Raw genomic sequence first — 27,731 nt, forward strand, 5'->3', positions numbered from 1 at the left:
GTGCCCGTCTGTAATTCCAGCTACTCAGGAGGCTGAGGCAGAATTGCTTGAACCCGGGAGGCAGAAGTTGCAGCGAGCCGAGATCATGCCATTGCACTCCAGCCTGGGTGATGGCGCGAGACCCCATCTCAAAAAAAAAAATTAAAAAGAAAATGACAAAGCGGGGATTCCAGCCCAGCACTTTTTGGCCCTGGAGTTCCTGCTTTAATGCTTCCTGTTGTACTTCCTTCCTTGTAGGTAAAAACACCTTGAAAATCCAATAACACTATTGGGGTATGTCTTCCATGCCTGCAACCAAGTTTTCTTTCCCTTCTTGTATCTTTCTGTCCTGCCATCTCTCAGCCAGGCTGATTGAAGGATGGAATTCCAACGAGGCTCCCCCGCCTCATCCCACCTTGGTAATTGCGTGGCCAACATTTAACTGAGGGCTCCATAGTCTTGCATTTATCTTGCCATTCAGGTGAATGGGAGCGGAACTCACGGGACACAATGAGCCGGGTGACTGATGGCCTTGCTTTCTAGGAATCTCGCAGTGAGCCCTAGAACTCTCTATGTGGTAATATTGTGTGCCTTTTTCAGAGAAGAGCCTATCTTAGATCTTAGCCTAACGTTGGGTCTATTGTGTTGCTGGAGAGACCAGCACTGACATTCATCTCAAAGCACATGGTATGTTTGTCTCCTATGTTGACTCAACTACCCATCTTGTACTGGGACACTCGCCTTTTTTTTTTTTTTGAGACGGAGTCTTTCTCTGTCACCAGGCGGGAGTGCAGTGGCGCGATCTCGGCTCACGGCAACCTCCGCCTCCCGGGTTCAAGCGATTCTCCTGCCTCAGCCTCTTGAGCATGTGGGACTACAGGCACGTGCCACCATGCTCAGCTAATTTTTCCATTTTTAGTAGAGACGGGGTTTCACCATGTTGGCCAGGATGGTCTCGATCTCTTGACCTTGTGATACATCCGCCTCGGCCTCCCAAAGTGCTGGGATTACAGGCGTGAGCCACCGCACCCGGCCCCCAAAGTGCTGGAATTACAGGCGTGAGCCACCACACCTGGCGATGCTCGTCTTTTGCTATGGAGTGGTAGATGTTTTTCCCGGACATTTTCCGGGAAGATCAAACTGAAATTTTGGTATGAGTGTAAATTCCCTATGGCCTGGATTCCTGGGTGGGCTTTGATGGGGAAAATCAGGTTAACAGAGGGCAGGACATAGGGGAGGCTCCCACTGGTGGCTGGCCTGATACTTAACATGGCTGCACCTCCGACCTCCCCAGGCTGAAGGTGATGTGGCCGCCCTCAACCGACGCATCCAGCTTGTTGAGGAGGAGTTGGACAGGGCTCAGGAACGACTGGCCACGGCCCTGCAGAAGCTGGAGGAGGCAGAAAAAGCTGCAGATGAGAGTGAGAGGTAAGGACGCTTTGAATCTGGTGGTATCCGTGTTTGCTTTTGGAAAATGGGGATTATGCTGCTGACCTCGCAGAGCTGGTGTGAAAGTAAACAAGGTCACAGGGACATGCACGTGTCCACAAAAAAATGCATGACAGCACTTTGTAAACCGTCACTCCGTGGTTAGAGATGTTTATCCGTGGCCAGGCGTGGTGGCTCACGCCTGTAATCCCAGCACTTTGGGAGGCCGAGGCGGACGGATCACCTGAGGTTGGGAGTTCGAGACCAGCCTAGCCAACATGGTGAAACCCCGTCTTTCCTAAAAGTACAAAAAAAATTAGCCTGGCATGGTGGCGGGCACCTGTAATCCCAGCTACTCAGGAGGCTGAGGCAAGAGAATCGCTTGAACCCAGGAGGCAGAGGCTGCAGTGAGCCAAGATCATGCCATTGCACTCCAGCCTGGGCAACAAGAGCGAAACTCCATCTCAAAATAAAGTGAGGGGTGTTTATCCTTATGCTAACCATGAAAAGAAATTTCCGACAGACAGAAAGGCAAACAGAACGGGCAGAAGTGAGACTGCAAGTATGACTGTCCATGGTGGTCGGTTTGCAAAGCGCTGCTTCTTGTATTTTCTCTGAAAGCCACGGTGCCTCTTCTCAGTGTTCTCTAGATATCGAATTTCAGGGTAGGCCGGATGCAGTGATTCCTGCCTGTGTTCCCAGCACTTTGGGAGGCGGAGGTGGGCAAATCGCCTGAGCTCAGGCGTTCAAGACCAACTGGGGCAACCTAGTGAGACTCTGTCTCTACAAAAAATACAAAAATTAGCCGGGTGTGGTGGTGCATGCCTGTACTCCTGGCTACTCAAGAGGCTGAGGTGGGAGGATCACTTGAGCCCAGGAGTTTGAAGCTGCAGTGAGGCAACATTGCGCCACTGCACTCCACCCTCAGTGACAGATGAGATTCTGTCTCAAAAAAAAAAAAAGCAGAGTACTGTGGAAAGGAGCAAAGAAAACTTGGGATGCATAGGTGATTGTTAGCAGAGCTGTCAGGTAGGCTTTAGGCTTTTGGACGGTGACAACTATTTCAGGGACAGTTTCAAACCAGCATGGTTAATGTACTTGCAACTGACCACGCACCAGGTGTGGTGGCTCACGCCTGTAATCCCAGCACTTTGCGATGCCGAGGCAGGTGGATCACCTGAGGTCAGGAGTTTGAGACCAGACTGGCCAACATGGTGAAACCCCATCTCTATTAAAAAATACACAAATTAGCTGGGCGTGGTGGCGGGCACCTGTAATCCCAACTACTCAGGAGGCTAAGGCAAGATCCCCCAGCTTGAACCCAGGAGGCAGAGGTTGCAGTGAGCCGAGATCGCACCACTGCACTCCATCCTGGGCGACAGAGTGAGACTCCGTCTCAAAAAAGAAACTGACCATGTTCCTCGCCCCCTCATGGTATCTGTGCTGCATCCCAGCCACCAGTAGGGTGCCTTCTCCTTGGGAGCTGGATCATTCTCTGGCACGCCTTGGCCCCAGCTCTCTGGAAGACTGAGGGTAGATTGTGTAATTCACAGAAGCAGCAGTCTCTGTGTGGTGGAAAAGGAGTTCCTTGTGTGGCAATGGTGTGAGCCCGACCAGCGATCATCGCGTCTGCCCCTCATTCACGCTGGAGTTCTCACTTGAGCCAGCCACCATGCTTTTGCAGTATAAATGCCTCCCAAAGATTCATTTCTTTTTTTTTTTTTTTTTTTTTGAGACAGGGTCTTACTCTGTCACCCAGGCTGGAGTGCAGTGGTGCGATCACGGCTCACTGCAGCCTCGACCTCCTGGGCTCAAGCGATCCTCCCGCCATGGCCTCCAGAGCTCCAGAGTAAAGCTGGGACTACAGGCACATGCCATCATGCCCGGCTAATATTTTTTTGAGACAGCGTCTCTGTCGCCCAGGCTGGAGTGCAGTGGCGCGATCTCAGCTCACTGCAAGCTTCACCTCCAGGGTTCACGCCATTCTCCTGCCTCAGCCTCCCAAGTAGCTGGGACTACAGGCATGTGCCACCACACCCAGCTAATTTTTGTATTTTTAGTAGAAACAGGGTTTCACTGTGTTAGCCAGGATGGTCTCGATCTCCTGACCTCATGATCCACCCGCCTCGGCCTCCCAAAGTGTTGGGATTACAGGCATGCCTGGCTAATTTAAGATGCATTTCTGATTGTGCTGTTGTGACCACTAACCAGAGATTAGAAACCAGCTAGGGAATCTTGGAGATCGCATGTTGCCCAAGCTGGAAATTTCTTCCCAAGTAGTGGAACAGCCAGGGCAGAGGGAACAGATGTTACTGCAGACTCTGCTTCAGCTACTGAATCGAGGGAAAGAGTGGCAGCTCGGGCAGCCACGGGGCAGTGGAAGGACCCAGTCACGAGAGTTCCTGGCTGTGCCTCTGGCCTGGGTTAGCTGCTGTTCACAGTCAGACCAGCCTGGCTGGATGCTGACGTTGAGGGCCCCCATATTGGCAAACCAAGAGAGGCTGCGAAGGCCAGTCTCTTGTTTGCACCATGTCCCCAGAGGCCTTTGGTGACACCCCTGTTAGAGACTGCTGTGTCTCAGTAGAAAGAATTCTATACTTGAAGCTGGGGGATCTAGAGTCAGCTTCTTCCACTGGCACTTTCTATGGAGACTTGGGCAAGTCACTTTGATCTCTTGGGTGCTACAAGGGGTTTTGGGGCAATAAATAACCCAGCAAGCTTGCTCACATGCAGAAGGTGAGACCTCGTACAGGTGGGGGAGGGTGTTTTGAGACTTAGCTGAGAATGGGTGACACCCCATGTGGATATATTTATTGGACAGCAAGAAGCATATGGTCCCTGTGCTGGGTGGGAATGATACATATCAATGACACATTATCCCAGGCTGGCCTCTTCTTTTCTTTTTTTAAATACACAAGGTCTTGGCAGGGTGCGGTGGCTCGCACCTGTAATCCCAGCCCTTTGGGAGGCAGGCGGATCGCTTGAGCCCAGGAGTTTGAGACCAGCCTGGGCAACATAGTGAGACCTCATCTCTACAAAAAAAATATTAAAAATTAACCAGGCATGGTAGTGCCTGCTGGTAGTCCCAGCCACTCAAGAGGCTGAGGTGGGAGAATCACCTGATCCCAGGAAGTCAAGGCTACAGTGAGCTATGATTACACCACTACACTCCAGCCTGGGCAACAGAGTGAGAACCTGTCTCAAGAAAAAAAAAAATACACACGTCTTGCTCTGTCATCCAGGCTGGAGTGCAGTGGTGCAATCACGACTCACCGCAGCCTTGAACTCCTGGGCTCAAGCGATCCTCCTACCTCAGCAACATAGCAAAACCCCCACCTCCACAAAAATTTTTTTTTAGTTTAGCGAGGTGCGGTGGTGCACACCTACACCTATAGTCCCAGCTACTCAGGAGGCTGAGGCAACAGGATCACTTGAGCCTGAGAGGACAAGGCTGCTGTGAGCTCTCAGGGCACCACTGCACTCCAACCTGGGCAACAGAATGAGACACCATGTCTCAAAACAAAAGAAAAAGAAAGGGGACACAGACTCTGGAGTCAGACTGCCAAGGGCTGAGCCTCAGCTCTACCACTTACCAGCTCTGTAACCTTAAGTTACTTACCCTCTCTCTATGCCTTAGTTTCTTCATTTGTAAAATGTGGGTAATGTACCCGCTCCATAGGGCAGTTGTGAAAGTGAAGGCACTTGGAAAAGTGCCTGGTAGTCAGTAAAGATGAAGGGAGGCTGGGTGCAGTGGCTCACACCTGTAATCCCAGCACTCTGGGAGGCCAAGGCGGGCAGATCACTTGAGGTCAGGAGTTCCAGACCAGCCTGGCCAACATGGCGAAACCCCCTCTCTACTAAAAATATAAAAGTTAGCCGGTCATGATGGTGCACGCCTATAGTCCCTGCTATGCTGGAGGCTGAGACAGGAGAATCACTTGAACCCAGGAGATGGAGGCTGCAGTGAGCTGAGATCACGCTACTGCACTCCAGCCTGGGTGACAGAGCGAGACTCCATCTCAAAAACAAACAAACAAAAAAAACAAGATGAAGGAAATGTGTGCACAGAGTTCCATCTTGGCAGTGTGTTACAGTGCTCAGTAGATTCAGAGACTGATTTAGATGAGAGATGGGACTAGGGGTGGTGTCTCACGCCTGTAATCCCAATGCTTTGGAAGGCCAAGGCAGTAGGATCACTTGAGCCCAGGCATTTGCAACCAGCCTGGACAACATAGTGAGACCCCATCTCCATAAAAATTTTAAAAAAAAGATAGGCGGACGCGGTGGCTCACTCCTGTAATCCCAGCACTTTGGGAGGCCGAGATGGGCAGATCATTTGAGGTCAGGAGTTTGAGACCAGCCTGACCAACATGGTGAAACCCCGTCTCTACTAAAAATACAAAAATTAGCCAGACATGGTGACGGGTGCCTGTAATTCCCGCTACTTGGGAGGCTGAGACAGGAGAATCGCCTGAACCCGGGAGGCGGAGGTTGCAGTGAGCTGAGATCGTGCCACTGCACTCCAGCCTGGACGACAGAGCGAGACTCCGTCTGAAGGAAAAGACAGATGAGAGGTGGGTGGAGGGGTGTGAGTGAACGGCCGTCCTGATGAGATTGCTCCTTGCAGAGGAATGAAGGTGATAGAAAACCGGGCCATGAAGGATGAGGAGAAGATGGAGATTCAGGAGATGCAGCTCAAAGAGGCCAAGCACATTGCGGAAGAGGCTGACCGCAAATACGAGGAGGTGAGTGGGGCTGGCAGATGGCGCCGCAGCAGGAGGTGGGAGGAAATGCATCTGCTGAGATAGGCAGGACGCCGGGGCCAACGAAAGGAAGCTCTCGGTTAGGTCAGCTGTCCTCCTGCGTGAACATATGTTTGTCCAGAGACAACCACTTGGCTAGGAAACTATCTCACGCGATGCCAGAAAGTGCCGCGGACGCTTGTCTAACGTAATGGGAAAACCGAATGATCAGCTCACTTGTGTCGTTAGCTGGGAGTTTTGGCAAAGTTGGGCAAAAATGGAGGATTGTGGTCCCAAGCCATGGAGTTTCAGACCATGCAAGCTCAGGCCCTCCTTTGCCTCCCTCGATGGCTCGGCTCTTCCCTCCCGCCTCTTGTCTGCCTCGCTTCTCGGGCCTGAGGAAGAGAATCAGGATTTCCTCCAGGCCCCAGGATGGCTCTTTGAGTTGAAGCGCCAGCAAAAGGCCAGGCACGGTGGCTCGTACCTGTAACCCCCAGCACTTTGACTGAGGCGGGAGGATCACCTGAGGCCAGGAGTTTGAGACCAGCCTGGGCAACATAGTGAGACCCCATTTCTGAAAATAATAATAATAATAATAATTAGCTGGGTGTGGTGGCGGGCACCTGTAGTCCCAGCTACTTGGGAGGCTGAGGCAGGAGGATCGCTTGAACCTGGGAAGTCAAGGCTGCAGTGAGCTCTGACTGCGCCACTGCACTCCAGCCTTAGAGACAGAGCAAGACCCTGTGTCAAAAACATAAAAAGGGGCTGGGCATGGTGGCTCACGCCGGTAACCCCAGCACTTTGGGAGGCCAAGGCAGGCAGATCACCTGAGGTCAGGAGTTCATGACCAGCCTGGCCAACATGGTGAAACCCCGTCTCTACAAAAAATACAAAAATTAGCCGGGCGTGGTGGCGCATGCCTGTAAGCCCAGCTATTTGGGAGGCTGAGACAGGAGAATCACTTGAACCCAGGAGGCGGAGGTTGCAGTGAGTCAAGGTTGAGCCACTGCAGTTCAGCCTGGGTGATGGAGCGAGACTCTGTCTCAAAAAAATAAAAAAGAGGCCGGGTTTGGTGGCTCATGCCTATAATCCCAGCACTCTGGGAGGCCGAGGCAGGTGGATCAGGAGGTCAGGAATTCAAGACCATCCTGGCCAATACGGTGAAACCCCGTCTTGACTGAAAATACAAAAATTAGCTGGGTGTGGTGGCACACGCCTGTAGTCCCAGCTACTTGGAAGGCTGAGGCAGGAGAATCGCTTGAACCCAGGAGGTGGAGGTTGCAGTGAGCCCAGATTGCGCCACTGCACTCCAGCCTAGGCAACAGAGGGAGACTCCGTCTCCCCACAAAAAAAAAAAAACCACCAGAAAAACCCATGTTGCAGCTGGTCTAGGGGTCTGGGTGGGGCATCATTGGGGGCTGTCTGCAGTGGGTGGGAGAGGACACGACTGGTGGGGATCAGGCTCAGCTGGGCCTTTCTGTCTCTGCAGGTAGCTCGTAAGCTGGTCATCCTGGAGGGTGAGCTGGAGAGGGCAGAGGAGCGTGCGGAGGTGTCTGAACTGTGAGTGGCAGAACAGGACTGAGCGAGGCTGGCTCGGTTCCTGGGGCGGAGTGGGAGGAAGCTGGCTGTGTTGGGAATTGGCTCTGACCGGGGGCCTCTGTTCAAGTAGATGGGCATCAGGGGCTCATGGCTCATCCTTTCTCTTGGCTTCCGTGACAAAGAGAGGTGGTGACTTGTTCTTACTGCCATGGGAAGCACTGCCCACGTGTTGACCCTTTCTGCAAAGATATGAGGAAATAGGAGTGAGACAGGAGGCAGCAGGGAAGCCCAGAAGTCCCATTTTCCCAGAAAGGATATCTCAGGGGGCTGTGCCATCTTAACAGAACACTGACCTGCTCCAGAAGGCAGGCTCCCCCGGTCAGTATGTAAATGCTTTGCTCCTGTCAGTGTTTGGCCGTGACACATTCCTGGGGGGAAGGTGAGAAGCTTAACCAGAATCCCACAAGCAAGCACCGAAAAACAAAACGCCTGTCCTCTTGGCCCCGGTGAGGAATTCAGCTCCACAGAGCATCCCGGAGTGCTGAGAGAGATCTGGTTTCACAAATCCACTCCGGGCTTCCTTGCCGGAGTGTCCCCTGCAAACTCTCATTGCTGTCTGCCCGCCTTCTGCCCTCGGTCCCATTCTTACACCTTCCGGAGTCGGCCTCATCAATCATAGATTTCACAAGTCCTTGCAGCCTCACCCTTGGCAGAAGACCAGGAGTGTTTTCCAAGCCCTCCAAATACTCTTCGGGCACGCCTCGCCTCTGCCTGGTATGATAAGGCTTTGATAAGCCCATAGTATCGCACTGCAGAAAAATCCATTAACATTTTCCACCCACATTCCTTCTGCGCCCCGCCCCCCCGGGGGGGCTGTGTAGGTTTCTCCTTTTGAAAATTTATTGTAAGGGAGATTGCTATTATTGCTGGCTGTAAGGGAAGATAAGACACAAAAATCCTTTGTCTTTGTGCAGAAAATGTGGTGACCTTGAAGAAGAACTCAAGAATGTTACTAACAATCTGAAATCTCTGGAGGCTGCATCTGAAAAGGTTGGTGGTTGGCTTGAGCTGGAGGGTGGCTTGCTGGACTTTGTTCTTTTCTTCTCCCGAGGGATGCAGGAGCCTGTCAGGGTATGGGGAATCTGACCTTTATTTAACAGTAGCGTTGGTGCCTGGCAGCCAGGGTTTTTCCCCTACAGAAAGAGCTGGATTTCTCCTGCACACTCTTGGGTCCTCTTCCATGGGGTCTGAGCACCATCTTTGATATCCATCTCAGGAGGATAGAGATAGAACATGAGGCTCTTCTTAGCGAGATCTGAGCATAGTCGTATAAATAAATACAGAGCCTCCCTCTCATCTGATTCCCCTGGTTCCTCCAGAAATACCATCTCAAAGGTATAGCAATGATCAGAGGTGGAATTGGGCTTTTTAGTTTGAAACAGCACCCAAAGCAGTCGCTACGTGGCAGCTACATCGGGAACAAAGGACACACTTCCATGGCCGAACCCCACTGAATTTCCCAGCCTCTTCCTCATTCTTGCTCCTGCTTTTGCAGTTTCACAGACATTCTTTGTTCTCCCATCACCTCCACCCCCTACTTTTTTTTTTTTTTTTTTTTTTTTTTTTTTTGAGACAGAGCTTTGCTCTGTTGCCCAGGCTGGAATTCAGTGGCATGATCATAGTTCATTGCAGCCTTGAACTCCCAGGCTCAAGCGATCCTCCCACCTCAGCCACCACCTGCTATTCACTCAGCTGGGTGTGGCTTTCCTTTTGTTTGATAAACCCCTATTCAGCCTTTTTTTTTTTTTTTTTTTTGAGACACGGTCTCACTCTGTCACCCAGGCTGGAGTGAAGTGGCGTGATCTCAGCTCACTGCAGCCTTCGACCCCCAAGTTCAAGCAATTCTCCCACCTCAGCCTCTCGATTACACGCTAATTTTTATAATTTTTGGTAGAGACGAGATTTCACCATGTTGGCCAGGCTGGTCTCGAACTCCTGATCTCAAGTGATCTGCCCACCTCGCCCTCCCAAAGTGCTGGGATTACAGGCATGACACACTGCACCTGGCCTAGAGATGAGATCTTGCTCTGTTGCCCAGGCTGGAGTGTAATGGCATGATCATAGCTCACTGCAGGCCCCAAACTCCTGGGCTTAAATAATCCTATCACCTCAGCTTCCTGAGTAGCTAGGACTTGGAGGCATGTGCCACTACTCCAAAACTGTATTTTTTTTTTTTCATAGAGCACAGTCTATGTTGCCCAGGCTGATCTTAAACTTCTGGCCTCAAGTGATCCTCCCACCTCAGCCTCCCAAAGTGCTGGGATTACAGGCATGGGCCACCGTGCCCGGCTAATTTTTCTAATTTTTGGTAGAGATGAGGTTTCATCATGTTGGCCAGGCTGGTCTTGAACTCCTGGCCTCAAGTGATCCTCCCACCTCGGCCTCCCAAAGTGCTGGGATTACAGGCGTGAGCCGCCAAGCCTGGCCTCCTATTCATCCTTTGAGCTTCTGCTTAAACATCACTTCTGAGAGGCCTTCTCTGATTTCTCATCTAGGTTAGGTATTTCTCTCCTGTGTAGCCCTGTCTATACTTTTGCTGGCATTATGATTTCTTACATTTATTATAGTTACTCCATTAATTGCATGCCTTCCTTGCTAGATTGTAAGTTGTAAGGACAGGAACCATGTCGTCTTGTTCAGAGTTGTGTCCCTAGTACTAGCGTTGTGCCTGGCATATATCTGTAGTGTGTGTGTAATTTTTTTTTTTTTTTTTTTTTTTTTAGTAGAGACGGTGTTTCACCATGTTGCCCAGGCTGATCTCAAACTCCTGGCCTCGAGTGATCCACCTGCCTCTGTCTCCCATATGTGCCAGCCCTGGCATGCAGTCGGTGTGTGTGTGCCAGACACTGCCCCGGGCCAGGGGGATAGATGTAACACCACTAATACGGCAGCTGCTTTTTTTTGTTTTGTTTTGTTTTGAGATGGAGCCTTGCTCTGTCGCCCAGGCTGGAGTGCAGAGGTGCGATCTCGGCTCACTGCAACCTCCACCTCCTAGGCTCAAGCAATTCTCCTGCCTCAGCCTCCTGAGTAACTGGGAATACAGGCGCACACACCACACCCAGCTAATTTTTGTATTTTTAGTAGAGACGGAGTTTCACCATGTTGGCCAGGCTGGTCTCAAACTCCTGACCTCAAGTGATCCACCCACCTCGGCCTCCCAAAGGGCTGGGATTATAGGCGGGAGCCACTGTGCCCAGCCTGGCATCTGCTTTTGAAGAGCTCAGAGTCTAGTCTAGTGGAAGGGATTGACAAAGTCACAGAGTGCTTTGGGAATACAATAGAGGGACCTTGGTAGATTGTGAACGGTGTCACTGAGGAGGCGACATTTAAAACAGCTGTAGGTCCAGCACGGTGGCTCATGACTGTAATCCCAGCACTTTAGGAAGCCGAGGTGGGATGATCGCTTGAGCTCAGAAGTTCGAGACCAGCCTGGGCAACATGGAGAGATCCCGTCTCTACCAAAAATACAAAAACTAACTGGGCATGGTGGCGCATGCTTGTGATCCCAGCCACTCGGGAGGCTGAGGTGAGAGGATCACTTGAGCCCGGAGGGTGGAGGTTGCATTGAGCCAAGATTGCCCCACTGCACTCCAGAGTCAGGCTTCAGTCATGACTTGATCACTTAATAGCCATGTGACCATAGGCAAAATAATTTCACCTTTCTGAGACCCTTTCCTCCCCTATAAAATGTGATTACAGATACCAGGCTGTGATGTCATTAACTATGTCTGGCCCATGGTAAGCAGCTAATAATAAGTGTTAATTATTATTGGGAGGCCGAGGCAGGCAGATCACCTGAGGTCAGGAGTTCGAGACCAGCCTGGCTGGCCATCGTGGCAAAACCCCATCTTTACTAAAAATAACAAAAATTAGCTGGGCATGGTGGTGGGCGCCTGTAGGCCCAGCTACTTGGGAGGCTGAGTCAGGGGAATTGCTTCAGCCTGGGAGGCAGAAGTCGCAAGTCACAGTGAGCCGAGATCGTACCACTGCACTCCAGCCTGGGCGACAGAGCAAGATTCTGTCTGAAAGAAAAAAAAATAGGAAAGAAAAGTATAATTTCCGATGGGTCATTATGGGGAGGGGAACATTCCGTGCTAAAGGGTGCATTCACAGACAGGGACTGGGACTCAGGAGTCCACAGATTATGATCAGGGAATGCCTGTCACCCTGGGGAAGGTGGTGGAGAATGGGGTTGGAAATACAGAGGGGGCCTTGAGTAACAGATTCCCAGTTATCTCCCTTTCTTCGCCATACTTTTTATCTCAAGTTATCAGTTCAGGCCTTCTGATCAATACCATCCTAGAGGACTGTCCCCCACATCCTCCGCATTTCACACATATTTCTTCTGCTGGGGAAAGGTGCCTGCCTCTACTCTGCCTACTTTTTTTTTTCTTTTTGAGATGGAGTCTCGCTCTGTCGCCCACGCTGGAGTGCAGTGGCACATCTGGCCTCACTACAGCCTCCACCTCCTGGGTTTAAGCAATTCTCATGCCTTAGCCTCCTGAGTAGCTGGGATTACAGGCACCCATCACCACACCTGGCTAATTTTTGTATTTTTAGTAAAGACAGGGTTTCGCCATGTTGGCCAGGCTGGTCTCGAACTCCTGACCTCAAGCGATCCACCCGCCTTGGCCTCCCAGAGTGCTGGGATTACAGGCGTGAGCCACCGTGCCTGGCCTGCTTACTTCTTTTTATGCTTCTTCCTCCTTCTTTTTTTTTGAGATGAGGTCCTGTCCTGTTGCCCAGGCTAGAGTGTAGTGGTCCAATCAGAGCTCTCTGCAGCCTTGAATTCCAGGGTTCAAGCCATCTTCCCTCCTCAGCGTCCCCATTAGCTGGGACTACAGGTGCTTACCACCATGACTGGCTAATTTTTAAATTCTTTGTAGAGACGGGGTCTCACTATGTGACCCAGATTGGTCTCAAATTCCTGGGCTCAAGTAATCCTCCCACTCTGGTCCCCCAAAACACTGGAATCACAGGTGAGAGCCACCACACCCAGCCCTCCTTTTCTTTCTTTATTTTTCTTTTTTTTTGTTTTTTTGTTTTGTTTTGTTTTGCTTTTTTGAGATGGAGTCTTGCTCTGTCACCCAGGCTGGAGTGCAGTGGCGTGATCTCGGCTCACTGCAACCTCTGCCTCCCAGGTTCGAGCGAGTCGTCTGCCTCAGCCTCCCCAGTAGCTGGGACTACAGGTGCGTGCCACCACGCCTGGCTAATTTTTGTATTTTTAGTAGAGACAGGGTTTCACCATGTTGGCCAGGCTGGTCTCGAAGTCCTGACCCTGTGATCCACCAGCCTCAGGCTCCCAAAGTGCCAGGATTCCAGGCATGAGCCACCATGCCCGGCTGGGCCTCCTTTTCTTAAAGCAGTGTTTTGGTTTCTCCCACAGTATTCTGAAAAGGAGGACAAATATGAAGAAGAAATTAAACTTCTGTCTGACAAACTGAAAGAGGTGAGTGTGGTTGCACCCAACGAGCTCTGGTTTCTCCTGGGGCTGGTCCTGAAGCCATGATAGTAACTCCTTTCTTCTTATCTAGGCTGAGACCCGTGCTGAATTTGCAGAGAGAACAGTTGCAAAACTGGAAAAGACAATTGATGACCTGGAAGGTATGAGGTTACCATCTAAATGTTTGCCTTGCCCTGCCTCACCCTCTGGGACACATCCACGGACAGTTGGGGAATGTTTGTGGAGGGGCTGGGTTGGGCCTTGTTTGCCTTAGGAAAGTAAAGCGTGTAGCGATGTCACATCTGGATGTCCTGGAACACTGGAATAGGATAATGCAAATCATTCAGGCTTGAATGGCCTTTTTTTTTTTTTTTCTGAGATGGAGTCTGGCTCTGTCTCCCAGGCTGGATGGAGTGCAGTGAGGCCATCTCAGCTCACTGCAACCTCTGCCTCCTGGGTTCAAGTGATTCTGCTGCCTCAGCCTCCCAGGTAGCTGGGACTACAGGCGTGCGCCGCCACACCTGGCTAATTGAATTGCCACTTTCAGGAGGTAAAATATCTCTGCTTAGTTAGTCCCATGAGCAAGTATAGAGAAACAAGTATGGCTCTCTCTCATTAAAAAAATATTAATAATAAATAAAAATTCTCAGGCCAGGCGCAGTGGCTCAAGCCTGTAATCCCAGCACTTTGGGAGGCCGAGGCGGGTGGATCACTTGAGATAGGAGTTTGAGACTAACCTGGCCAACACGGTGAAACCCCATCTCTACCAAAAATAGAAAAAATTAGCCGGGTGTGGTGGTGCACGCCTGTAATCGCAGCTACTAGGGAGGCTGAGGCAGGGAGAATCGCTTGAACCCAGGAGGCGGAAGTTGCAGTGAGCCAAGATCACGCCACAGCTCTCCAGGAGCCTGGGTGACAGAGCCAGACTCCGTCTCAAAAAAAAAAATCTTCACAATTTCCTTCTGTTTGCTCATTTCTGATAGATGCCTTGCATTTTTTTTTACATGCCTTGCATTTTTGCAGAAGCTCTGTCCCAGGGAGCTCAAAGCTTAGCATAGTATTAAAAAAAAAAAAAAAAAAACAGAAATACAGAAAGTGTAGGGACTGCAATAAAGACTCTAGTCTGCAAGTCTGGGGCCCACATCTCCCAGAATTTCTTCAAGAGTTCCAGTGTTTAACATTCAGCCTCAGAAATTCCAGAATCTCGGGGTTCAAATCGAATCTTCCAAACTGCCCATCCCACCCAGAAAGGACACATTCTTCAGACCATGTGTTCCAATGTTTTTTTGGGGAAGTGAGGTTCCCATATAAGGGAAAGTGCCCCATTCCAAAATACGACCTTTGGACAGGGTGACGTCATTGGAAATCCGAAATAAACTGAGGGGTGGGGACTAGTGGGGGGAAGCTCTGTCACTTCTGGTTACCACTGTTTTGAAGCTTCATTGTGGCTAATCCCCCTGCAGAACCTCAAACCACTTAGAGATCACTCCATAGATCTTTGGTTTTCTTCATCTGTTTCACGTGGAACACAACTTTCTCCTAGTCTGTGCTTTGTTTGCTCACGTTTTTTTTTTCTTCCTCTTGTGGTTCATCTGTGGCACTCCATTCCGACCCTTGCCTTCTGTCCCCTGTACTTCTTCTGAACTGTCTCCCTGGGGACCTCCGCCCTCTAGATGAGTTATACGCTCAGAAGCTCAAGTACAAAGCTATCAGCGAGGAACTGGACCACGCTCTCAACGACATGACCTCTCTCTAAGAGGCAGCCAGGTCGCTGCCCTCTGTCCTTCTCACATGGTGCCTCCTACGCCCCTGTGGGCTTCTAGGAGCTCCGGTGGCCTGCCTCCTGGTTTGAACGTCAGAGCCTTCTGATGTGTCTGTGACTCTACAACCGAAATAAAGACGGGCAGTCCTCCTCTTCATGCCCCCTCATTCTCATTTTCTCCACTTGCTGCCTTTGAGCTGTAGCTGTGTGCCCTTAACCACAGCCTGAAACACAAAGTGGGTGGTTAGCCTCTCTCCCTCACAAATGAAAAGCTTATCACAAAAAGAAAATTATGCCTACAGGATGCTTTTCTGAAGACGTGAAAACAAAAGCGAGCTGGGCATGTGCTCTCAGATACTGCTGTTAGCTAACAGCATCTGCATGCCAATAGTGTTTTTCTGTTTTGAGACAGGGTCTCGCTTTGTCACCCAGGCTGGAGTGCAGTGACACCATCATAGTTCACTGCAACCGCCACCTACAAGGCTCAAGCTATCCTCCCACCTCGACCTCCCAAGTAGCTGGAACTACAGGTGTGCACCACTACACAAGGCTAATTTTTGTACTTTTTTTTTTTTTGAGACGGAGTCTCGCTATGTCACCCAGGCTGGAGTGCAGTGGCGCAATCTCGGCTCACTGCAACCTCTGCCTCCCGGGTTCAAGCAATTCTCCTGCCTCAGCCTTCCAAGTAGCTGAGATTACAGGCATGCACCACCACACCCAGCTAGTTTTTTTTTTTGGATTTTTATTAGAGACAGGGTTTCACCATGTTGGCCAGGCTGGTCTCAAACTCCTGACCTGGTGATCTGCCCGCCTTGGCCTCCCAAAGTGCAGGGATTACAGGCATGAGCCACCGCGCCCGGCCATTTCTGTGCTTTTTGTAGAAACGGGAGGGTTTCACTATGTTGCCCAGGCTGGTCTTGAACTCCTGGGCTCAGGCAGTCTGCCCACCTCACCCTCCCAGGGTGCTGCAATTACAGGCATGAGCCACCGAGCCCAGCCCCATTGGTTTTTCCTTAAATAGAAATTGTTGTGAATGGAGACTCATCCTTATAAACCGCTTAGGCAGCTTAAGAGTCAACAGGGATTTGGAAAAACCAGCAAGCCTGTGTCAAAAATGAGGCTCCCCTTGAATGGGGCTTGAGCTACAGATTCAAATAGCAGCAGTGACATTTTGATCTCCATTTCCTCCTTTTCTTGTGTCTTTTCTCTGTGTTACACTGTGAGTGTGGTGACTGGGGCTTCCCGTGGCTTCACTCTTCACTGTTCATCCAGCTCCCAGTCCTGGGAGGAAGTTCACCTCCACGCCCTGCCCTTAGAAAACTGACTGTACAAGGAGTGAACGGGCCTCCGTGAACAGGGAAAGTGCTGTGACGTCAGAAGGAATGAATTTAGAATTCTTTCCCGAATTCCAAAATTGCCTGAGACACTAACATCAATCTCCATTCATATTTCAGTTAGTTATAACAGGAACCTTGCTTTAGTTTAGAATATCTCTTAAGATTGACCTGTGGGTAATAAAAGGTCATGCTTTTTCCGACATGAGGGATATGGAGAAAACAGGGTCACTCTTTTTTTTTTTTTTTTTTTTTTTTTGTTCGCTGAGACAGGGTCTCACTCTGTGGCCCAGGCTGGAGTGCAGTGACGCCATCTTGGCTCACTGCAACCTCCGCCTGCTGGATTCAAGTGATTCTCATGCCTCAGCCTCCCGAGTAGCTGGGATTACAGTCGCGGACCACCACACTCAGCTAATTTTTGTACTTTCAGTAGAGATGGGGTTTCACCATGTTGGCTAGGCTGGTCTCAAACTCCTGGCCTCAACTGATCCGCCCACCTCAGCTTCCAAAAGTGCTGGGATTACAGGCGTGAGCCACTGTGCCCGGCCCAGGCTATGCTTTGCTTTTTTTTTTTTTTTTTCTTTTTGAGATGGAGTTTCGCTCTTGTTGCCCACGCTGAAGTGCAGTGGCGCCATCTCTGCTCACTGCAACCTCTGCCTCACAGGTTCAAGCAATTCTCGTGCCTCAGCCTCCCAAGTAGCTGGGATTACAGGCATGCGCCACCATGCCTGGCTAATTTTGTATTTTTAGTAGAGACAGGGTTTCACCATGTTGGCCAGGCTGGTTTCGAACCCCTGACCTCAGGTGATCCACCTGCCTCGGCCTCCCAAAGTGCTGGGATTACAGGTGTGAGCCACTGCACCCGGCCCAAGCTATGCTTTTCTAATGATCAAAAACACACCAATTTGTCCCAAAATTTCAAATAGTCCATCTGGTTCTCCCCTGCATCCTACCACCACTACCACCTCACATTATCACAGATAATTGACATTTAGATGTTCAAGCCACATCTTCCAGACTACCCCTTGAACCTGGAAATGGCATGAAAATCTCCAACTAGATCCTGAATTTTCGGTATCCATTGTTATTCCTCATCCTATTTTTTTGTCCAGGTGGGAAGCTCTGTCCCCATTACTCTCTCTATTCATTCATTCCTCCAAAATGCACCTCCCCTAAACCACCTCCACCTTTCCACCCTCGGCCTCTCCCTGCTCCTAACTGCCGTCCATCCTGAACTTCTGCAAAAACCATTCCCCTCACACATTGCCATATATATGCCTTTGGAAAGATTACAGACTGTGTAGGGGGCTGGTTTTTGTTTGAAGTCTGTGTGTTTGTCCCTGGAATTTCTCCAGGCATTTCTGGACTCCACCCTTTGAAGTAACTATGCAGCCTGTCCATCCAGTTATTCTACCTACCTAAGCACATAAGTGGAATTTCAGAGATTAGTGCTATGGCCGGGCACGGTGGCTCACGCCTGTAATCCCAACACTTTGGGAGGCCAAGGCAGGCAGGTCACTTGAGGTCAGTAGTTCAGGACCAACCTGGTCAACATGGTGAAACCCTGTCTCTACTAAAAATGCAAAAATTAGCCGGGCATGGTCATGGGGGCCTGTATTCCCAGCTACTGGGGAGGCTGAGGTGGGAAAATCAATCACTTGAACCTGGGAGGCGGAGCTTGCAGTGAGCCAAGGTCGCACCATTGTACTCTAGCCTGGGCGACAGAGTGAGACTCCGCCTTAAAAAAAAAAAGAAAAGAAAAGAAATTAGCGCTATGGAGGTCTACACTATCTGTTGATAGTCTGAGCCTTGTCGTGATTCTCAAGGGCAATTAACACTTTCAGGGAAAGTCATTTTATCTCAGACCTAATAACAAAATAGATGCTAAAGCATCTGAGTGACAAGATGAAGCGAAGTCAGGATTTGTAGTCAAGAGACCAGGGTTTAAGGCCCAGTGCAGTGGCTCACACTTGTAATCCCAGCACTTTGGGAGGCCAAGGCAGGCGGATCACTTGAGCTCAGGAGTTTCAGACCAACCTGGGCAACATGGCAAGACCCCATCTCTAAAATTATTCATAATATTTTATTTTTAAAAATTTTTTTAATTAAAAAAAAATAAAGAGACCAGGGTTTAAAATCCTAGCTCTACTACTTTAACCATGCCAACGTGAACAAGCTGCTTAGGTTTTCTGCAAAATAAAGGTGATATCTCTGTTATGAGGATTAAATGAGATAATGGAGAAACTGGCTCGTACAACATAGTCAGCATTCAGTTAACATCTACTCACCCAGACTGGATAGGCCCAGGTCACTGATCTGTCTGATAGAATCCTCCCAGGTCATAGTCACTTGACTGTGTGTGTGTGTGTGTGTGTGTGTGTGTGTGTGTGTGTGTGTGTGTGTGTGTGTGTGTGTGTGTGTGTGTGTGTGTGTGTGTGTGTGTGTGTGTGTGTGTGTGTGTGTGTGATGGAGTCCCACTCTGTTACCCAGGCTGGAGTGCAGTGTGTGTGTGTGTGTGTGTGTGTGTGTGTGTGTGTGTGTGTGTGTGATGGAGTCCCACTCTGTTACCCAGGCTGGAGTGCAGTGACGCAATCTCGGCTTACTGCAACCTCCGCCTCCCGGGTTCAAGTGATTCTCCTGCCTCAGCCTCCTGAGTAGCTGGGATTACAGGTGTGCGCCACCACACCCGGCTAATTTTTTGTATTTTTAAGTAGAGATGGGGTTTCGCCATGTTGGCCAGGCTGGTCTCGAACTCCTTACATCAAGGATCCATGGTGTCTCATGCCAGTAATCCCAGCACTTTGGGAGGCCAAGGTGGGTGGATTGCATGAGACCAGCTTGGGCAACATGGTGAAACCCCATCTGTACTAAAAATACAAGACTTGGCTGGGTGTAGTGGCGCGCACTTGTAGTCCCAGCTACTTGGGAGGCTGAGGTAGGAAGATCACTTGAGCCCAGGAGGTCAAGGCTGCAGTGAGCTATGATCATGCCACTGCACTCCAGCCTGGGCAACAGAGCAAGACCCTGTTTAAAAATAAATAAATAAGAAAGGCTGCTATCTTCTGCAGTCATTTTTTTCTTTCTGTAAATTTCCAGGTTGATGATATCACATTTTATGAGGCATTTTGCTTTCCCCCAGCATTTTAATGAGTCTTGGCCTTGTCCCTTATCAGCCATCACTTACTGCAAACTAAGTTCTCTCTCGTGCTCTGTCACGCATAGCTCTAAATGGCGTATTTTTTCTCTCTCTCTTTCTTTTTTAATTTAAATTGTTTCATCAGCTCAGTCACTTAATAACATGCCTGTAGAATGGCTTAAATTTCACATTTACCTGGGGTTTGTCTCCATTCTCCTGGATATGTAAACAGTTACACAATTATGTGTATAATTTAAACAGCCATTCCCAGAAGCTCCGAAGGAAAGATGGGTTACAGGATTAGATTTAACTATCAAAGGCTCAGGGGCTAATTAACTAGCACTTGGGTGGAAATTTATATTAAGTCCCACATATCTAGGACTGAAATCTTATCTTCATGTAGCACGTCATAGGTTCTGAAGTATTTCTCATTTATTCCTCATCATAACCCTCATACCACACATTGATATCGTTACCCCCATTTGACAAATGGGGAAAACAGACCTAGGAAGGTTAGATGCTTACTTCAGTGATACAACTGGAGCTTAAGTTCAGGTATTCTGACTCAAGGGTTACCAGAGTTCACAAGGAAAAATACAGGACACCAGCTTAAATCTGAATTTCAGATAAGCAATGAATAATTTTTTAATCATAAGTATATCTCTTGCATAAGTACATCTCATGCAACATTTGAGATCTACTTACACTAAAATAGTATTTGTGGTTTATCTGAAATTCAATTTAACTGAGCACCCTGCATTTTATCTTATAACTGTGACTCCCAAATTTGATGCTTGTTGCTTAGTATTCTGTGATGTTCTGCTGTAATTAAAAATATAAAGTACTGGACAGGTGTGGCGGCTATAACCCACCTGTAATCCCAGCACTTTGGGAGGCTGAGCAGATGGGTTCCTTGAGCTCAGGAGCTCAAGACCAGCCTGGGTAACATGGTGAGACCCTGTCTCTAGAAAAAATGCAAAAATTGGCCAGGTGGTGGCATGCACCTGCAGTCCCAGCTACACGGGAGGCTGAAGTGGGAGGATCACCTGAGCCCAGGGAGGTCAAGGCTACGGTGATTTGTGATTACGCCACTGCACTTCAGCCTGGACAACAGAGTGAGACCCTGTCTCAAAAAAAAAAAAGTACTTTCTCTGTTGTGACTTTCACCCTGGCAGTTTCAGGTTTAGAAATCTTTGGGGGGTGCTGGGCATGGTGGCTCACACCTGTAATCCCAGCACTTTAGGAGGCCGAGGTGGGTGGATCACTTGAGGTCAAGAGCTCAAGACCAGCCTGGCTAACATGGTGAAACCCCATCTCTACTAAAAACACAAAAATTAGCCAGGTGGTTGTGGCACGCGTCTGTAATCCCAGCTACTCGGGAGGCTGAGGCAGGAGAATTGCTTGAGCCTGGGAGGCGGAGGTTGCAGTGAGCCAAGATCGCGCCACTGCACTCCAGCCTGGGTGACAGAGTGAGACCCTGTCTCAAGAAGAAAAAAAAAAAGAAATCTTTGTTTTTCTTTCATTTGACAAAGATGCTTATTAATTTATCTTTCCCCGTACTCTTAATCCTCACCAGAGAAACTTGCCCAGGCCAAAGAAGAGAACGTGGGCTTACATCAGACACTGGATCAGACACTAAATGAACTTAACTGTATATAAGCAAAACAGAAGAGTCTTGTTCCAACAGAAACTCCGGAGCTCCGTGGGTCTTTCTCTTCTCTTGTAAGAAGTTCCTTTTGTTATTGCCATCTTCGCTTTGCTGGAAATGTCAAGCAAATTATGAATACATGACCAAATATTTTGTATCAGAGAAGCTTTGAGCACCAGTTAAATCTCATTCCTTCCCTTTTTTTTTCAAATGGCACCAGCTTTTTCAGCTCTCTTAGTTTTTCCGTAAGTTGCATTTATTCCTAAGGTAGGCAGGGTATTTCCTAGTAAGCATACTTTCTTAAGATGGAGGCCATTTGGTTCCTGGGAGAATAGGCAGTCCCACACTTTGAAGAACACAGACCCCAGTATCTAGTCGTGGATATAATTAAAACGCTGAAGACCATAACCTTTTGGGTCAACTGTTGGTCAAACTATAGGAGAGACCAGGGACTATCACATGGGTAGGGATTTTCCATCCAGAGCCAATAAAAGGGCTGGTGGGGGCCGGGGGTGGCTATTGTGGGAAGTCATAACCCACAGATAGATTAACCTAAGAATCCTGGCCCTTCTCCACACTCCACCATGCAGAACAAACATCCTCTCAAGCAGTCAATGTAGAATGCTTGGGAAATAGTCATAATTACCCACATATAGTAATTAATAGATGGTAATTAATAGATCCTTGATGTGATGTTCTTTTGCATATTTCCTTCATTCTAAAATTGTTCCCTGTCCGGGCGCAGTGGCTTTCGCCTGTAATCCCAACACTTTGGGAGGCCAGGACAGATCACTTGAGGTCAGGAGTTCGAGACCAGCCCAGCCAACATGGCGAAACCATGCCTCTACTAAAAATACAAAAACTATGGTGACGCCTGCCTGTAGTCCCAGCTACTCAGGAGGCTGAGGCAGGAGGATCGCTTGAACCCAGGAAGTGGAGATTGCAGTGAGCCGAGATCGCACCACTGCACTCCAGCCTGGTCGACAGATTGAGACTCCATCTCAAGAAAAAATAAAAATAAAGTTGTTCTCTGAAGAGCAAATGTCTCATTCCAGTAATGACCCACTCAGCAGGAATATGGTGGAGTTCAGTCCAATTCAGATCAGCCATATCCAAAAGACTACAAGTCATTACTAAGTTGAGCAAAAGAGTTTTTATCTATTAGCAGAAAGGGTCTCTCTGGCAGCAGAGATTAAAAATTGGCCCAACTTCATTTCCATACTTCAGGGAATAGCAAATTGAAGATTTACTTATCTAGGACTTGAATTCCTTCTTTGGGACCAAGTTAATAAAAGACCAAGAAACTCCTGATTAAACTGGATAATGAAGGATTCTGTAGACAGGGCTGCATGTATCGGCTTTGTTTGACTTCTCTTTTCTCAGTTAACATCTCAGAGCTGGAACATTCCACATTCCCCAGCAGCGTGTGGGGGCCGACTAAAGTTTACAATTCCGACTAAAAATCACCCTGCTTCTGGCTCATCTGAATCCCTTACCCACCCCACCCCACCACCCCACTCCTATTTATTCAGCACCACACTACCCAGGAAATACACTAGCAAATTGTGCAATGGAATAAAATCCACACTTTACTTTAGATTCTTGCAACTGTATCATATGTAATAGTATCACTTTTTCTACATTTTGGTCAAATAAATTTTTACATAAACTACAATTTGTGTGAATTTTAGAATGTGTGGGGGTACACAGAGCATTTTGGTTCAACAAATGTTAAAGGGATGGAAAGGGAAAATAGCAGAGCCAAGAATGTAGACAAGGTTATCTATTTGCTTTATGCTGTGACTTCATGATACAAGGATATTACAATCTCATTGCAGGCGAGAGCACTCAGCCTCGGTCACTGGAAAACTCCTGGCCTTCCTTATCCCCTACCCTTCCTGAGCCAGGGTGTGAAGAACGAATAGGATTTTAAGAGATAAGAGCAGGGAAGATCATCTCTGTTGCCTGAGTTAGGAAGACCTGCCTGGCTAAGGCTTTCTGAGTTACACATATAAAGGAAAGCAGACCAGCAATGGGCACCATAGTGAGACCCATAGTGAGTCTATAAAAAAATAACAAAAATTTCGCCAGGTGCAGTGGCCAGATTACACCTGTAATCCCAGCACTTTGGGAGGCCGAGGCAGGCAGACCACTTAGGGCCAGGAGTTCAGGACCAGCCTGGCCAACATTGTGAAACCCCATCTCTACTAAAAACACAAAAATGAGCTGGGCATGGTGGTGCACACCTATAATCCCAGCTACCCAGGAGGCAGAGGTCGCAGTGAGCCGAGATCGCGCCACTGCACTCCAGCCCAGGTGACAGAGTGGGACTCTGTCTCAAACACACACACACAAATTAGTGGGGTGTGGTGACGCATGCCTATAAGTCCCAGCTACTCGAGAGGCTGAGGAAGAAGGATCGCTTGAGCCCAGGAGGCAGAGGATGCAGTGAGCTATGATTGGCCAGTGCACTCCAGCCTGGGGGACCGTCTTTGAGCAAGACCCTGTCTCAAAATAAGTAAATAAATAAAGCAAAGCAGAAGCAGAAAAGCTGGAAGGTAGGCTGAGCCCACACTGATGACAGCCTGAACTTAATTTAGTCAGGAGTGGAGAGCCACTAAAGACTAGAGGAGGCCGGGTGTGGTGGCTCACGCCTGTCATCCCAGCACTTTGGGAGGCTGAGGCAGGTGGATCATTTGAGCTCAGGAGTTCAAGACCGGCCTGGGCAACATGGTGAAACCCCGTCTCTACTAAAAATACAAAAACTAGCTGGGTGCACACCTGTAATCCCAGCTACTCCGGAGGCTGAGGCAGGAGAATCACTTGAACCCAGGAGCTGGAGGTTGCAGTGAGCTGAGATCATGCCACTGCACTTCAGCCTGGGCAACAGAGCAAGACTCTGTCTCCAAAAATAAAAAATAAAGACTAAAAAGACTGGAAGAGGCCGGGTGCGGTGGCTCACACCTGTAATCCCAGCACTTTGAGAGGCCGAGACGGGTGGATCACGAGGAGATCAAGACCATCCTGGCTAACAGGGTGAAACCCCATCTCTACTAAAAATACAAAAAATTAACCGGGCATGGTGGCACGCACCTGTAATCCCAGCTACTCGGGAGGCTGAGGCAGGAGAATCGCTTGAACCCAGGAGGCGGAGGTTGCAGTGAGCCGAGATCAAACCACTGCACTCCAGACTGAGTGACAGAGCAAGACTCCATCTAAAAAAAAAAAAAACAAAAGACTGGAGGAAACAAGTCAAGCAATACATTAGGAAAATCCACTTAGCATTCATCTTCGAGAAGGTCTAGCATTGGGGTGGACTAAGGCAGGGAGCCCAGTTAGGAAAAGGTTTCAATAATTCAGTACAGGTTGCCATGAAATACGAGGGAAGAAGTGATTCGAAAGAAGTAATCTTAAAACTTAGCTCGCTGGATGGCAGAGAACTTAGAACAGAGTGTCAAAGATCACTACAGTTTCACTACCTGAATTTTGATATTTTGCCTCAAGATCTTCTTTTGAGGAGGGGAGGCAGTGAATCAGAAAGAGAAATGAAAGCCTTTAAAACATTAATGGAGTCTGCAGGCAACTTTCTGTTATCGAAAAAATAACAAGCCGGGCGCTGTGGCTCACGCTTGTAATCCCAGCACTTTGGGAAGCCTAGGCGGGCAGATCATCTGAGATCACAGACAGGCAGATCACCTGAGGTCAGGAGTTGGAGATCACCCTGGCCGACTTGGTGAAACCCTGTCTCTACTAAAAATACAAAAATTAGCCAGGCGTGGTGGCGCACGTCTGTAATTCCAGCTACTTGGGAGGCTGAGACAGGAGAATTGCTTGAACCCAAGAGGCAGAGGTGGCAGTGAACCAAGATCGTGCCACTGCACTCCAGCTTGGACAACAGATCAAGACTCTGTCTGAAAAATAAAACAAAATAAAATAAAATAACAGGCCGGGCACGGTGGCTCATGCCTGTAATCCCAGCCCTTTGGGAGGCCGAGGCGGGCAGATCACCTGAGGTTGGGAGTTCAAGATCAGCCTGACCAATATGGAGAAACCCCATCTCTACTAAAAATACAAAATTAGCCGGGTGTGGTGGTGCATGCCTGTAATCCCAGCTACTCGGGAGGCTGAGGCAGGAGAATCACTTGAACCTGGGAGGTGGAGGTTGCCGTGAGCTGAGATCCTGCCACTGCACTCCAGCCTTGGCAACAAGAGCAAAACTCTGTCTTAAAAAAAAAAAAAAAAAAAAAAAAACAGCAGGCAGAGACGAGGGAGGATAACTTGAGCCCAGCCAGGAGTTCGAGACCTGCTTGGGCAATATAGCAAGACCCCATTCTCCAAAAATAAATTAATAAAAAATAAATAACTGGCTGGGCACGGTGGCTGACACCTGTAATCCCAATATTTTGGGAGGCCGAGGCGGGCAGATCACTTGAATTCAGGAGTTTGAGACCAGCCTGGCCAACATGGTGAAAATCCGTCTCCACTAATAATATAAAAATTAGCTGGGTGTGGTAGTGGGTGCCTATAATCCCAGCTACTCAGGAGGCTGAGGCAGGAGAATCATTTGAACCTGGGAGGTGGAAGCTGCAGTGAGCTGAGATCACGCCACTGCAATCCAGCCTGAGTGACAGACTCTTGTCTCTAAATAAATAAATAAAATAAATAACCAAAAATGTACAGTTATAATAAAAGTATACAATTAAAGCATTTCCTTTAGACCAATCCAGCCTTTTAACGGACACTGGGCTGATTTAGATGGTTGGTGCAGAGAATGTGAATGAGTAAAGTCACCCCCTCCAATAAAGGCCCTGCCATGATTTGACCACAGTTTCCCCTTTGTGTGTCTGTTTCTCCCTCCTCCCTCCCCACTTGGGTTGTAATCTCATCTCGGGATGCTGTTTTAGTCATGCTTATGGCCTCAGCACTTCACACTTCACTGTGTTCAATGGACCTGTCCCAACTTTTGGGGAGTTCCCAATGCCATGATGTATGGCTGGAACACAGCATGAGGTCAGAACCAGATTGTGAGGGATTTCAAACGCTAAGAGGAAAATTTTGGACTTTATCCTGCCCAGAGACCACAGATGGCTATTAAAGGAAGTGGTTTTTTTGTTTGTTTGTTTTTTTGTTTTTTGAGACAGGGTTCCACTCTTGTCACCCAGGCTGGAGGGCCATGGTACGATCATGGCTCACAGCAGCCTCGACCTCCTGGGCTCAAGCAATCCTCCCACCTCCGCCTCCCGAGTAGCTGGGACTACAGATGTGTGCCCAGCTAATTTTTGTATTTTTAATAGAGACAGGGTTTCGCCATGTTGCCCAGGCTGGTCTCAAATGCCAGACCTCAAATAACCTGGTTGCCTCAGCCTCCCAAAGTGCTGGGATTACAGGCATGAGCCACCGTGCCCAGCCTAAAGTATTTTAGAATAAATAAGCACACTACAGGGTGGAATCTGGGTTAGAGAAAATGGTCAGGGAGACCAGTGGAGAAATGTAATGATTCCACTGTGGCAATGGAAATGGAAGAATACAATTCAAGAGCTATTTGTTTTTTTGTTTTTTATTTTTGAGACGGAGTCTTGCTCTGTCACCCAGGCTGGAGTGCAGTGGTGCGATCTCGGCTCAACTGCAACCTCCGCCTCCCGGATTCAAGCCAGTCTCCTGCCTCAGCCTCCCCAGTAGCTGGAATTACACGTGCCCACCACACCTGGCTAATTTTTTTAATTTTTAGTAGAAATGGGGTTTTACCATGTTACCCAAGCTCGTCTCAAATTTCTAACTCAGGTGATCCACCCACCTCGGCCTCCCAAAGTGCTGGGATTACAGGCGTGAGCCACTGTGCCCGGCCCTCAAGAGCTATTTAGAACCTCCTTAAAAAGCAGGATGTGACCAATGAGAGATGAAAGGCAGCTGTCAAAGACGGCTTAAGTTTCACTCCTAATGAAAATCAGGACAAGCCAGTCTGGGTATTAGCTGATGAGTTCAGTTGTGAACATGCTGAGCTAGGAGTATCTGACAAATCCAAAAGGAGACGTCCTGAACGCTGGTGGAAGTGAAGAGACGGCTGGGCTAAGGATAAAAAACTGAGAATGGTCAGCATGGATTAGGAGCCCCCAGAAAGTGAGAACAGAGACAGAACAACGAGGAACACAAATGCTAAGGGACAGGCAGAATCCCCCCCGCCCCGCAAAAAGACTGCAATGGGGTCTGAGAAAAAAAAAAACAAAGAAGGGGAGGCAGAGGTGGTAGGGAGAAGAAACCAGCAAATAAAATAGGGACAGGGCCGGGCACAGTGGCTCATCATGTCTGTGATCCCAGCACTTTGTGGGGATCACTTGATGTCAGGAGTTCGAGACCAGCCTGACCAACATGGTGAAACCCCGTCTCTACTAAAAATACAAATAGCGGGGCGTGGTGGCGGGCGCCTGTAGTCCCAGCTACTCGGGAGGCTGAGGGGGGAGAATGGCGTGAACCCGGGAGGCGGAGCTTGCAGTGAGCCGAGATTGTGCCACTGCACTCCAGCCTGGGTTACAGAGCAAGACTCCGTCTCAAAAAAAATAATAATAATAAAATAAAAATACAAAAAATAAAAATACAAAAATTAGCCGGGCGTTTGGTGGCGTGCACCATGTAGTCCCAGCTACTTGGGAGGCTGAGGCATGA

The 27,731-nt window shown here is 48.9% G+C and overlaps 1 protein-coding gene across 3 annotated transcripts in view; it reads left to right on the forward strand.

The window, feature by feature from the left end:
• The window catches only part of TPM4 (tropomyosin 4), a 35,850-nt gene extending 13,104 nt beyond the window's left edge, over positions 1-22,746 (forward strand). For all 3 annotated transcript variants that reach the window (XM_024238029.3, XM_024238030.3, XM_054539877.2), the window contains 7 exons: positions 1,274-1,407; positions 6,035-6,152; positions 7,639-7,709; positions 8,663-8,738; positions 13,135-13,197; positions 13,283-13,352; positions 21,000-22,746. In XM_024238029.3, coding sequence (XP_024093797.1) covers positions 1,274-1,407; positions 6,035-6,152; positions 7,639-7,709; positions 8,663-8,738; positions 13,135-13,197; positions 13,283-13,352; positions 21,000-21,082 — 615 coding nt within the window. In that variant the 3' untranslated portion in view covers positions 21,083-22,746. The remainder of the gene's footprint in view (positions 1-1,273; positions 1,408-6,034; positions 6,153-7,638; positions 7,710-8,662; positions 8,739-13,134; positions 13,198-13,282; positions 13,353-20,999) is intronic.
• Positions 22,747-27,731: the final 4,985 nt, after the last annotated feature.

This window comes from Pongo abelii, chromosome 20 (genome assembly GCF_028885655.2).
Source record: "Pongo abelii isolate AG06213 chromosome 20, NHGRI_mPonAbe1-v2.0_pri, whole genome shotgun sequence".
In the NCBI taxonomy this organism is placed as follows: domain Eukaryota; kingdom Metazoa; phylum Chordata; class Mammalia; order Primates; family Hominidae; genus Pongo; species Pongo abelii.